The 12,248-nt window shown below is 40.7% G+C and overlaps 1 protein-coding gene and 2 non-coding genes across 7 annotated transcripts in view; all 3 read left to right on the top strand.

Annotated features, from left to right (window-relative positions):
• The window catches only part of CHD8 (chromodomain helicase DNA binding protein 8), a 59,863-nt gene that overhangs the window by 41,269 nt on the left and 6,346 nt on the right, over nucleotides 1–12,248 (top strand). For 4 of the 5 annotated variants that reach the window (XM_027842957.1, XM_027842958.1, XM_027842959.1 and 1 more), the window contains 16 exons: nucleotides 430–597; nucleotides 1,051–1,230; nucleotides 1,874–1,984; nucleotides 2,177–2,373; nucleotides 2,678–2,877; nucleotides 2,991–3,147; nucleotides 3,256–3,345; nucleotides 3,618–3,721; nucleotides 5,443–5,572; nucleotides 7,925–8,000; nucleotides 8,395–8,449; nucleotides 8,641–8,848; nucleotides 9,272–9,480; nucleotides 9,571–10,290; nucleotides 10,710–10,861; nucleotides 11,176–11,478. In XM_027842957.1, the coding sequence (XP_027698758.1) occupies nucleotides 430–597; nucleotides 1,051–1,230; nucleotides 1,874–1,984; nucleotides 2,177–2,373; nucleotides 2,678–2,877; nucleotides 2,991–3,147; nucleotides 3,256–3,345; nucleotides 3,618–3,721; nucleotides 5,443–5,572; nucleotides 7,925–8,000; nucleotides 8,395–8,449; nucleotides 8,641–8,848; nucleotides 9,272–9,480; nucleotides 9,571–10,290; nucleotides 10,710–10,861; nucleotides 11,176–11,478 (3,060 nt within the window). The remainder of the gene's footprint in view (nucleotides 1–429; nucleotides 598–1,050; nucleotides 1,231–1,873; nucleotides 1,985–2,176; nucleotides 2,374–2,677; nucleotides 2,878–2,990; nucleotides 3,148–3,255; nucleotides 3,346–3,617; nucleotides 3,722–5,442; nucleotides 5,573–7,924; nucleotides 8,001–8,394; nucleotides 8,450–8,640; nucleotides 8,849–9,271; nucleotides 9,481–9,570; nucleotides 10,291–10,709; nucleotides 10,862–11,175; nucleotides 11,479–12,248) is intronic. The other variant, XM_027842960.1, reaches the window with a different exon arrangement.
• LOC114028871 lies at nucleotides 6,231–6,340 on the top strand. Its single transcript, XR_003567419.1, has one exon. It is a non-coding gene; the product is annotated as a small nucleolar RNA U6-53/MBII-28 (small nucleolar RNA).
• On the top strand, nucleotides 12,120–12,229 carry LOC114028870. Its single transcript, XR_003567418.1, has one exon. It is a non-coding gene; the product is annotated as a small nucleolar RNA U6-53/MBII-28 (small nucleolar RNA).

Raw genomic sequence — 12,248 nt, 5'->3', positions numbered from 1 at the left:
ATCTCTCATAGGAAGGACCGTTAAATTGTCTACTTGGTGAAGCCCAAATGACAAGATAAATATCTTCTTTGGAAACTGACTAGAGGTGTTAATGGTGATCCTTTGCCTTTTCCCAGAAGTTCTAAATAGTTAAAGGCTAGTTCATCTTTTGGAGTTAGCTGTTCCTTTACTGAAGCAGCAGCATATAGTAGATAGAGTAATGATATTGGAATCTGGAAAACTTGGGTTCAACTCCTGCCTTGGTCTTTATGTGTCTTTGGGGCAAGTAGCTTATCCTATCTAAACCACATTTTCCCCCTTTGTAAAATGGAAATAATACTTGTATTGCTTACCTCACAGGACTGTGATTAGGCTTATTTTGCAAACTTTAAAGCTCTATACAAATGTCTGTTATTACTAATGTTTTTTCCTTCCCATCTCTTCAACCAGGCTCAAGCACGTTGTCATCGAATAGGGCAAAGCAAAGCTGTAAAAGTTTACCGCCTCATCACTCGAAATTCATATGAGAGGGAGATGTTTGATAAGGCCAGCCTCAAGTTGGGACTGGATAAAGCAGTACTTCAGTCCATGAGTGGTCGGGACGGCAACATCACTGGGGTGAGACCTTTCATCCTTCAGATTTCCTCTGTGCTAGGACAAGGGTTGGAGAGGGAAGTAAGAGTCCATCATATATAGGAATTTGCCAACTATTTTGGATTCTCAGTTTTTTAATCCTGGAGAGCTACAGTGAGGTAAGAGATTATGGAGTGTGTGTGTAGTAACATGGCCTAATGGATGGAGAGCTGACATTGAAGCCTGGAAGACTTGGGTTCAAATTCCCCCTCTGTCTCTTATTTGCTCTGTGACCCTGGACAAGTCACTTAACCTCAGTGCTCTAGGATATACTCTAAGACTGTTAGCCACAGATAAAGTGCTAACATGTGTTGAGAGAGGAATTTTCTTTAGCTGGTGAAATTACAGGTCCAGTCCCTATACATTTCTCTATTCCTATATATGTTTTAGGATGATACTTTAGGGTAGGTTTGTCATCTTTTTACCTGATTTTTGCAGATTCAGCAGTTCTCCAAGAAGGAGATTGAGGACCTCTTAAGGAAAGGTGCTTATGCAGCCATTATGGAAGAAGATGATGAGGGTTCCAAGTTTTGTGAAGAAGATATTGACCAAATTTTACTAAGGCGTACCACTACCATCACCATTGAATCTGAGGGGAAAGGGTCCACCTTTGCTAAGGTACGTTCTGCCTGTATAAAAACTGAAAGTACAGAAGCATGGAGAGGGTTACCTGCTAAATGAGCCACTATGACTAAAAAAAATTACTTGGTAGCCAAAGTTCCAGTGATGAGCCTCTCTCACCTTAACTAAGATGCTCTTCCTACGAACTTTTCACTGGATCCATTTTCTTTTAAATTTTCCAATTAATAAGCAAACTCTCTCTCTCTCTTTCTCTCTTTCTCTCTGTCTGTTGCTCCCCCAATTCTTTCTTCCCTCTTTCTCCCTTCTTTCTCTTCATTACTACCCCCAAATATGCATAGTCCAGCAAACCAAATTCCTACATTGACCATTTCTAAAAATGTGTCTTTTCTTTTATTTTGAATCTGTCAGCTCTGTAAGGAGGTGGGTAACATTCATCATCAGTCCCCTGGAATCATGGTTGGTCATTGTACTGATCAGTCTTTAAGTCTTCTAGACCCATTCTTGAAGTAGCTTGGTAGAACTTGTCAAAGCTCATGCTTTGCTGACATTGCCTTCAAGAACCCACATCACAGTAAAATATTCAGGCTTTTTTTTCCCTTTTTCAGTAAGATACACTTCTAAATAAAGTGACACACACTCTTCCCTTATTTTTCCTCTTCTGTGTCTCCTTGTTCAACAGGCTAGCTTTGTTGCTTCTGAAAATAGGACAGATATTTCTCTGGATGATCCTAACTTCTGGCAAAAGTGGGCTAAAAAAGCTGACCTAGATATGGATTTACTCAACAGCAAGGTGAGTTCTTCATTCCCTTGAGTGGTAGCAGATGGACCTCTGTATTTCAAGATGATTTCGCAATACTGCTTCATATTCCACTAAGCCTGGGGAGTGATCTAATAATGTGTAGTATATCACCATAGGTTGTTTATCCTCATTAGAAGGGGCAGAGCATAATGAAAGTTTGGCTTCCTTTTCTCCTTCACGCAGAATAACTTGGTGATTGATACACCACGAGTGCGTAAGCAGACACGTCATTTTAGCACTCTGAAAGATGATGACCTGGTGGAATTCTCAGATTTGGAAAGTGAGGATGATGAGCGGCCTCGATCCCGCCGACATGACAGGCATCATGCCTATGGACGCACTGACTGCTTCCGGGTGGAAAAGCACCTCTTGGTGTATGGGTAAGAGGCTACTTTGCAGCTAAAGGTGGGATGCACATCTGCACCCTACTAGAGTAACCCTGTGTTTCTGGTGCTGAGAAGAGAGAAGTCTTATTCCTTCCAAAGTGTAAGATTTGACTGTAAGAGTGGTATGGTTGAAAATACTCTGGGGCTTTCAGAGAAGATATATAGCCAGTCATTGTAACAGTGTATTCTTTAAAACCCTTTTTTTCTCTTTTGGGGAAATCTGTCTGCTTCAAACATAACACGTCATTGAACAAGAGGCTCCAAAAAGATGGTTGTGGTTCTTTCTCTGTCTTTGAAGCTGGGGTCGCTGGCGAGATATTCTGTCCCATGGGCGGTTCAAACGAAGAATGACTGAACGGGATGTGGAGACAATCTGCCGTGCCATTCTTGTGTACTGTCTTCTGCACTACCGTGGGGATGAAAACATCAAAGGCTTCATTTGGGACCTGATCAGCCCTGCAGAGAATGGCAAAACAAAAGAACTTCAGAACCATTCAGGTAACCATCAACTCTCTTTTTCTCCCTTTTACCTCCTCATGGGTACCTGATTTATTCCATATCCAGGGGGTTTTCTTAGTCTAGGTCTTCCACTGTCTGCCTATTCCTATCAGGTTTGTCTATCCCAGTGCCCCGGGGACGCAAAGGGAAGAAAGTGAAGTCCCAAAGTACCTTTGATATCCACAAAGCAGACTGGATCCGGAAATATAACCCTGACACCCTCTTCCAGGATGAAAGTTATAAGAAACACTTGAAACATCAGTGTAACAAGTAAGCAAGGGGCTTGTCAAAACTTGTTTGTTTTGTAATCATGGAGTGGTAAAAGTTGCTTTCTGTTTTACAACAGTGTTAACTAAAGTTAATATTCATCTTTTCTAGGGTGTTGTTGCGAGTACGCATGTTGTATTACCTGCGGCAGGAGGTTATTGGTGATCAGGCAGAGAAGGTGTTGGGAGGCGCCATTGCTAGGTAAAGTTGTATTCTCTTTCCTGACTATTAGAAGAGTGTATTCTACAATTTGTCACTAGAATTTGAGGATTAGAGGGTTTGTTAGGGAAGAGGGGAGATTTAGTCCTGTATATGTAGTACCTAAGAGAGAAAGGATCAAGAGCATAGAGGCACCCCAATCTAAGAGAATTTTTTAAATATCCATAATAACTTCTCATAGGGCACCATTTTTGTTAACTGCTATGTGACATGAAACACTATTATATTACTTCTCTTCCCTCATGCCTTTCTAGTGAGATTGATATATGGTTCCCAGTGGTGGATCAATTGGAGGTCCCAACAAACTGGTGGGATAGTGAAGCTGACAAGTCCTTGCTCATAGGAGTCTTTAAACATGGTATGTGCCTCTTCTGAAAAATAGTCCCCATCACCTTCTCATTTCCCTATGCTCCCTGCTCAGATCTGTCTTGATGAAGACTTGTGTCCAGTAAGGGTATCAAAGACTGATTAAGACCCAAATTCATAGGATTTTATAATCAGTCTTTAATAATGGGGAATAGAAAAACCAGCATGCTTGAGTGAAAAACTAAACTTGCAAGTCATGTTAACTGTTTCAGAGTATAGTGCTTATTAGTGATGTAATATATACATATTTAGGTATTCATTAAATGTTTGATGGATGGATCTTACCTTTGAATCCAGTATCATTACCAATATCATTAGAATAACTGGAATGTATTTTTCATCCTGTTCCCACTAACCGTTGTCTGCATCAAAAAGTGAAATATTCATACTCTCATCATCAGTCAGCTCAATCTGTGTGGCCACACAGGCTTTCTGGAAGTTTGTGATGTGTCCTGAGCAATCACTTGTTGTAAATCTTAGAATCTGGGGAAGTAGGAAAAAAAGAAAGGAAAAAAAAAAGGGAAGCCTGAGCAATGTACAAAGTAAAAAGCTGCCCTTCACAACCTCGTTCATTGACAAATTCCAGACACTGAGAGTTGAGAATTGCCCTTCCAGGCTAATGGATGTAGTGAAGTGATAATGAGAAATCTTAGATTCAGTTTTTAATTCTACCACTCCTCTCTGGCATTACTAGAGCAACGTTTGTTGTAGCTGCATGTGAGAGGTTGTGCTACATCATAGATATATCTTGGAACTTGGAAGATCTGGATTCAGATCCAACTTCTGCTACTACCTGTAATGACCATTGGCAAGTCACTTAACCTTTCTGGGCCTTAAGTATCCCCCTAAGTCTATAAGTTATGAACAGTTGCAGTCTTTCTTAGTGGAGGAGGTTCCCACACCACCAAAATCATAGGTCTTTGCTATATTGGCATACTTCTTAGTTTAAAAAAAAAGTTTAAAAAGGAGTAAAGAAACTTGTTTTCCTACCTACTCTACAGGATATTGAGAAATTGAATGATATTTTAACCATTTTGATGGTGTGTAGATTGTATTTTTAAAGGTTTAAACCACCTAGTATGAAAGCTTATTTATTCTCATTCCACAAAAATATATTGAATGCCTGCTGTGTGCAAAGCATATAGTAGCTAGTTTCAGAAGGTAAAGTTTTCTGAATCCCTAATTCCATGCTTTTTTTTTTTTTTTTGGCTAGGCAATGGGGTTAAGTGACTTACCCAGGGTCACACAGCTAGTAAGTGTCAAGTGTTTGGTCTGAGGCCGGATTTGAACTCAGGTCCTCCTGACTCAGGCCTGGTGCTCTATCCACTACAACACCTAGTTGCCCCCCAGGCCTTCTTTATGACTAAGGACAAGTCACTTAATTGCTTTCAGTTCTTCACCTATAAAATAGGGATCATAATAGAATAATTAAATTGTTATTTAAATCTGTCTCCTATCACCATTATTTCTACAAGTCTTTATTTCACTACCCACTAATTGTGAAACATATAAAATGCACTAGGAACATTTAATAGAATAAAAATGTTATCTGACAATTCTAACATATCAGCTATGACATCAGCATTTTGCACTGTAGGTAAAGTATTCTAGATATTCTAATCATATATAATGCAAGTTTTACCAGTTGAAGAAACTTTACCTTGACAAAATGAAATCCATATTGTCTTTGATTTCTGGGCCTTTCCCACCTAGGCTACGAGAAATATAATACCATGAGAGCAGATCCAGCCTTATGCTTTCTAGAAAAGGCTGGCCGACCAGATGACAAAGCCATTGCAGCAGAGCATCGAGTGTTGGACAATTTTTCTGATATCGTAGAAGGGTGAGTGACTGAGCATCAAGTGTAGGCTTTCTCATAAATTACAATGTCCCTTCCCTTGAAGAACTTGATTATCAGGTCTAAGAAAAAGCACAACTGTGTCTTCTTAGATGAGCCCAGAGGAGATCTTGATGATCCTTGTAGTTTCCTGTGAGTAGTGTTATCTTGCCACAGGGTGGCAGTCACATAAAGAGTATGGCTGCCTGAGCCTAACTATGTAATGACCATAAGATGACAGCATTAATGAAAAGTTGTGATATTAAATTTCCCGTACTTTAAAAACATTTTTATATAGTCACAGCAACTGAGAGGATAAGTGGCTTGTTCAAAAGGTGATAGCTTACTGGAAAGATTTGGGCCAAGCTATCTAAAATTGTCCAGAAGTGAGATGGAATGCCTAGGGAAGTTGTGAGTTCCTTTTTACTAGCAGTCTTCAAAAGGATAGATGGATGGACCCCTGGGAGAGGTTGTAGAAGAGAGTCCTGTTGAGGTATAGCTTGGACTAAAATATCTCTGAGGTTTTTTCCAGCCCTGAGTTCTGGTCTTATAGCTCATGTATTATATATATATAGTCTCTGCCTAAGAATTTTCTGGTTTCTAGTCACATTTCTATTAATAGTGATGTTCACCACATATAGGCATTTATTTACTGGACCGTGGGCCCCCATGATGAGTTGCCATGCTAATACTGAGTCACCAATCAGGGCAGTATTGTTCTGGGCTGGGTACCAGTGAATGTAACAACACTTCTCCCGTGGAAACCTGAGGGGCACATGAAATAAACTTCTTTAGGTTTTAACAACTACCCTTTTGTGCAGAGTTTATGTGTTTATTTTCAAAGTTACAAAACTCATGTTTCTGATATCTAGTTACTTTATAAAAGTAAAAAAATAGGACTCATGACAAGGATCATGAGAGTAATGTCAAATTGACTGAGTGTATGTCAGTGTCATAAAATATATAATAGGAGTTTTAATTGAAAATATAACAGTGCTACTCTCTTGTGTGACCAGCAATCCTATGTAATGTTCAAAATTCAAGTGACTTTACATAATTCCTTTTATGTTCCTCAAAAGGAACATTTTTTTTGTTGGGTTTATCCATCCCCTTTCTTCGAAACAGTTCAGTGTATTAAACATGAAGAATAATAAAGTAAAATAATAAAACTAAAATAGTAGGGGAAGTTGGACACGATGGTCACTGAGGTAACTGTCAGCTCTAAATTTATGATCCTTTGAAGTAATAGGAGTTAAATATTGAAAAGAGTGATTAAAGGGGAAAAAGTAGGTGGTAAGAATTAGTCATGGCAAATTTAAATGCCATTCTATTTTGGGGGTCTGTTATGCATTAAATAGACTACAGACTTGCTTAGTCTAGCCTTCTAAGCAGTGGTATTGATTTTTCAGGAAAGGACAGGGCAAGAATGGCCACATGTCCAGAGTCTTCCTCTACTCTGGATTGATCTTGTATCCTTTAGCCTCAGGTTATATTACTTTTCCTTCTACCTTGGCAAGTTAACGAATAGTTGGCCTGTTTTCTATTTCAGCATCAAATTAAGACCATGGTACCTTATTTAGTACTAAATATATCTTGTTCAGTATTCAGTAAATTAATTAACCCCCTAGTTCTAGTTCTTTGGGATCTTTGTTCCATTTCAGAGGCAATGGAAACCCAATGCTATAAATGGTGATGAGTCATTTAACTAATTTTATTCTTCTCAGATAATCTGATCTCTAAGGTGGCTCATATTGATGTCTTGAACAAAGGCCTGAGTATCTGAACTTATTCTGTGTTCATCACATTGTGGGAGCCTGAGTGTTAACACTTAAGACAACCAGTAAAGAGAAATTGAGAATAGAAGTAGAGTTTTCCACAAGTCCTGAATCAAGGGAAAACAGTATCTTGTAGGCCTTCTGAAGCCTCTCTAGAGTGAAGAGGTAGATTTTTATTTTTCATTAGTGATTTTCACTGATCTCCTCTCCCCCAAATATTATCTAGCATTACCACCATTATCAAAAAGAGTAGATGTGAGGTTGAGGACAAGACTCAAAAATTAGTTGTTAGACTAGAGAGAACTAACAGCCTTTATGAAGGAAAATGGTAGCTGATACTTCTTTGTTATAGTCAGGGTCCCTTAGTACTTTTCAACTCTGACTTACTTATTTACTGAAATAGGACTTCTTCCCCTTCTCTCTGGATGTTTCAAAGCCAGAGATAGCACACAAGTGAGGCTCTGGAATAGAGCTGGTTTACTCTACCTTGTGTATTTGTGTTTTGCTAGGCTTTCATCCCAGGTTCTTACCAGTGAAACAAGGTAAGTCATTAATTCTTCTTGACATCTCTGTATGGTTTTAGGGTTGACTTTGATAAGGACTGTGAAGATCCTGAATACAAGCCACTTCAAGGCCCACCAAAGGACCAAGAGGATGAGGTGAGAAAGAAATCTTTTCCCATCCTTTAACTCCTGTATTATGGTGCCCCTCCTTGAAATTTAAATATTTGATCGATTTCTTAGATTGATTTGCTGAACCTCTGTGAACTGCATTCCGTCCATTCTCTCCCACCAAAAGACAGCTGTAGACACACACACGTATACACACACTCTTTACCATTGGTTTATGAAGAAAGTTCCATTTTCTTCATGTTCTGATGAGGGCCAGTGGGATTTACAATATTTGTATCTCTCTGTGGATAGTAATTTCATTGCGAATCATTCTTCCTCTACTTGATACCCAAGAGGAGCACAGGGCAAATATTTCAGCATTTCAACATCTTTGTTTTACCCCCTTCCCCATTCTCTTGGTGGGATGGGTCTCTTTCTCTAGGGTGACCCTTTGATGATGATGGATGAGGAGATTTCTGTGATTGACAGTGATGAAGGTAACCTGGGTTCCCAAAGTTCAGTTTTTTCATGGGGGAGGCTGGGCTAAGAGAGAACAAATTGTAGGGAGTATTGTCTTAATTCTCTCCCAAGTTGACTGGGATTGCCTTGTGGGTGGGTGGAAACCTCAGTCTATCTCCTTCACTAGCCCTTTCTCCATTCCCTACTTACTCTGCTTTACTTCCCACAGTCCAGGTGACCCAGCAGCCAGGTCATCTCTTCTGGCCTCCAGGCTCAGCCCTGACAGCCAGACTGCGGCGTCTGGTTACTGCCTATCAACGTAGCTATAAGCGAGAACAGATGAAGATAGAGGCAGCAGAGCGTGGGGACCGGCGGCGACGACGTTGTGAGGCAGCCTTCAAATTGAAAGAAATTGCACGGCGAGAGAAGCAGCAGCGGTAAATCAGTAAAAGGGGAATGAATTAATTGAATTTATTTCTAATTATGTTATCTTTCTCCTGCTAGTCTTCTCTCAATTAAGTTTCTAAAGGGAGGAGTTCTTGAGCTTCTTACAAAGAGACGGTTTCTTACCTGCTAAAGTTATAGAGCCTATGGGATTAAGAAACCCACTTTTGAGCACAGTATCCCAGGAATGTCTCCTCTGATAAGGGAAACCATTTATATAAGATGTTCATTATCATCTAGTTTGTTAATTCTTCTGTTTTTCAGATACCATTAACCACTTCTTTTGCTGCCTTCTGGAGCATGTTTACTTCTTCTCTTAAATTTTGTTGGCATTGGTAATCTTAAGTTGCCAAATTGTAAGAAACCTCCTGTGCTCATCTGATTATTGACCATGTATTTTTTCTTCCAATTTATAGATGGACAAGGCGTGAGGAATCAGATTTCTACCGAGTGGTGTCAACGTTTGGAGTGGAGTTTGATCCTGACACCCTACACTTCCACTGGGGTCGATTCCGTACATTTGCCCGTCTGGACAAAAAAACAGATGAAAGCCTTACCAAGTACTTCCATGGTTTTGTGGCCATGTGCCGACAGGTGTGCCGTCTGCCCCCTGCTGCTGGAGATGGTAAGTGGTTCTGAGACAAATCCAGGATGACTGGGAAGGAATGATGAAAGAACTAGCAGTTAACTCTTCTTCACTTGTGTCTCCTTGCAGAATCCCCAGACCCCACTCTATTCATTGAACCCATCACAGAGGAGAGGGCCTCACGAACTCTTTTCCGAATTGAGTTGCTTCGGCGATTACGGGAACAAGTACTATGCCATCCATTATTAGAAGACCGATTGGCTTTGTGCCAACCCCCAGGCCCTGAATTGCCCAAGTGGTGGGAACCAGTTCGACATGATGGGGAACTTCTCCGAGGGGCAGCCCGCCATGGGGTGAGCCAAACAGACTGCAATATCATGCAGGACCCAGACTTCTCCTTCCTGGCTGCTCGTATGAATTACATGCAGAGCCAACAGGCAGGAGCACCAGCTCCATCCCTGTCACGCTGTTCTACCCCACTCCTACACCAACAGTATGCCTCGAGCACCGCCTCACCACTGCCACTGCGTCTAGACGCTCCTACTGAAAAGCTGCCAGAGGAGGCAACAACCTGTGGCCCCAGCCTGGAGAGTCTGGCCTTAAAACTAGAGCATGAGGCGATGGCCAAAAATAGGCCAATTCCACAAGACTATGAGCTACAGGTAGCCCCTTCTGATCCTACCCCCATGACTTCCCAAAGTGTTCCACCAGTCAAACTGGAGGAAGAGGATGATTCGGACTCTGAGCTGGACTTAAGCAAACTGTCACCATCCTCCTCCTCCTCTTCCTCCTCATCCAGCTCCAGCTCTAGCACTGAAGATAGTGAAGATGAAAAGGAAGAGAAGCTGAGTAAGTGCATATTTTAGGGGTTATTGGTCTTTTTCCCTTTTTTTCTGTCATAACTTCCCCTTTTTTAAATCTTGTTTGTATCCACCTTGTGATTTTATATCACCTTTATTTCTGAATATATCTCTCTTCCCTCCCCTAATAATCAAGCCATCATTTGTGACAAAGAATTTCTTAAAAAGACAGGGCAGCTTCACAAAATCAGCCAACACATTTTAATCAAATCTGATAATATGCAATATTCCATGCCCATAGTTCCCCACCTCTGCAGATAATTTCCCTTTGTTTTGTAAATGCATTATTCTTCATGAGATGCTCAGAATTGGACTTGATAGCCCAAATGAAATTTATCCTTTCAGTCATAATGTAATTTCTCTTCTTCCATTTCTGCTCATTTGGGTATTTCTGTGTGTCATCTCCAGGTGCTGACCAGTCCTGCTCCAAACTCTATGATGAAGAGAGTCTCATGTCCCTCACCATGTCCCAGGATGGATTCCCTAATGAAGATGGAGAGCAAATGACTCCTGAACTGTTGTTGCTTCAGGAGAGGCAGAGAGCTTCTGAATGGCCCAAGGTGACAACCTATTTCTGGGCCCAAAGTGAAGGGGAAACTATGATAGGGGTTAGAGAGAGAGATGTGAATGGAAGTTTTTGTTTTGTTTTCATTGTGGGGGATCAGTCCTGCTGTTTCTTTAGTGACTGTAGTCTAGTTTGACTGGTTTAAGAGACCTGGAAGCTGGAGACTAGCCTCTATGCCTCAAAGGCTTTGCCTCACGAAGCATCTTAGCTGCAACAGAAGATTTCACAGCACCATTTGGGATCATTAAATACATTCTGTAGTCAACGTCTGCACTAAAACTAATATTGGTTCTGTTTCTTCCTGATTAGGATCGTGTCCTGATAAACCGCATTGACCTCGTCTGCCAGGCTGTCCTCTCAGGGAAATGGCCCTCCAACCGCCGGAACCAAGAAATGGTGACTGGAGGGTCACTGGGACAAGGCAACCATCTGCTGGATAGTCCTCTGCTGGCTCCAGGCGAATATGGTGACTCACCTGTGCCCACACCTCGAAGTAGTAGTGCAGCTTCAATGGCAGAAGAGGAGGTGGCTGCTGTTAGTACTGCTGCAGCCCAGTTCACCAAACTTCGACGGGGCATGGATGAGAAGGAATTTACAGTCCAGATCAAAGATGTGAGCTGAGCACTTTTGGTAAAGGGGAGTAGGGGAATTGATTCTTTGCTTTAACTAATCTTACTAGCTCAGCTAAAATGTTGAGCTGATTTGACTAAAAGACTTCAAAATGGAAAAGTCAAAAAAATTGGGGCTCATGTGGGAAAGGTACGGGGTCGGGGGAAGAATATCTAAAAGGGTCAGATCATTAATTGTCCTCCTTAAGAAATGGGTGGAAATAATATTGTTTAAGAAAATCTTGATAAAGAAAGGATCCTTTTTAGTGACCCAGGCATTAAATCAATTACTAGAAACATAGTTACTGTTAAAATAATTTAGCATTTTATATTTGCACAAGTATATATTTCTTTCTCCTTTTAAGTTAAAACAATCATCTGAAGTGGGATGGCATTTTTATATAATACATAGAGAAATTGATATAGCAATACTATTGATGGAAGTCCAAAATCAAATTAGTGTTAAAATCAGATCTCTAGTTCATTTTTCAGTCCTCTGAATGTGTTTCTCACCCATACCTTATCTAAGAATCCCAAGTCAGTGTATGCTAAAATTTAATTGCCAACCCCTTAGTGATAAACACAATCAACTTGTCAGTCATCATAGAATAGAGGGAAATATCTAAATCTCATTCCATATATGTGCCTCTGTGATGAGTCGCCATGCTAATACTGAAGCACCAGGTAGGGCAATGATGCTCTGCACTGGGTGTTACTGAGTTAAATTTCACTTCTCTTGTAGACATCTGAGGGGCACAGAGCCAGGAGATAGAG

The sequence above is a fragment of the Vombatus ursinus genome, unplaced genomic scaffold (assembly GCF_900497805.2).
Source record: "Vombatus ursinus unplaced genomic scaffold, bare-nosed wombat genome assembly UNPS02014894.1, whole genome shotgun sequence".
Lineage (NCBI taxonomy): Eukaryota > Metazoa > Chordata > Mammalia > Diprotodontia > Vombatidae > Vombatus > Vombatus ursinus.
Note: the sequence above shows the minus strand (reverse complement) of the source record. Positions and strands in the feature narration are given on the sequence as shown.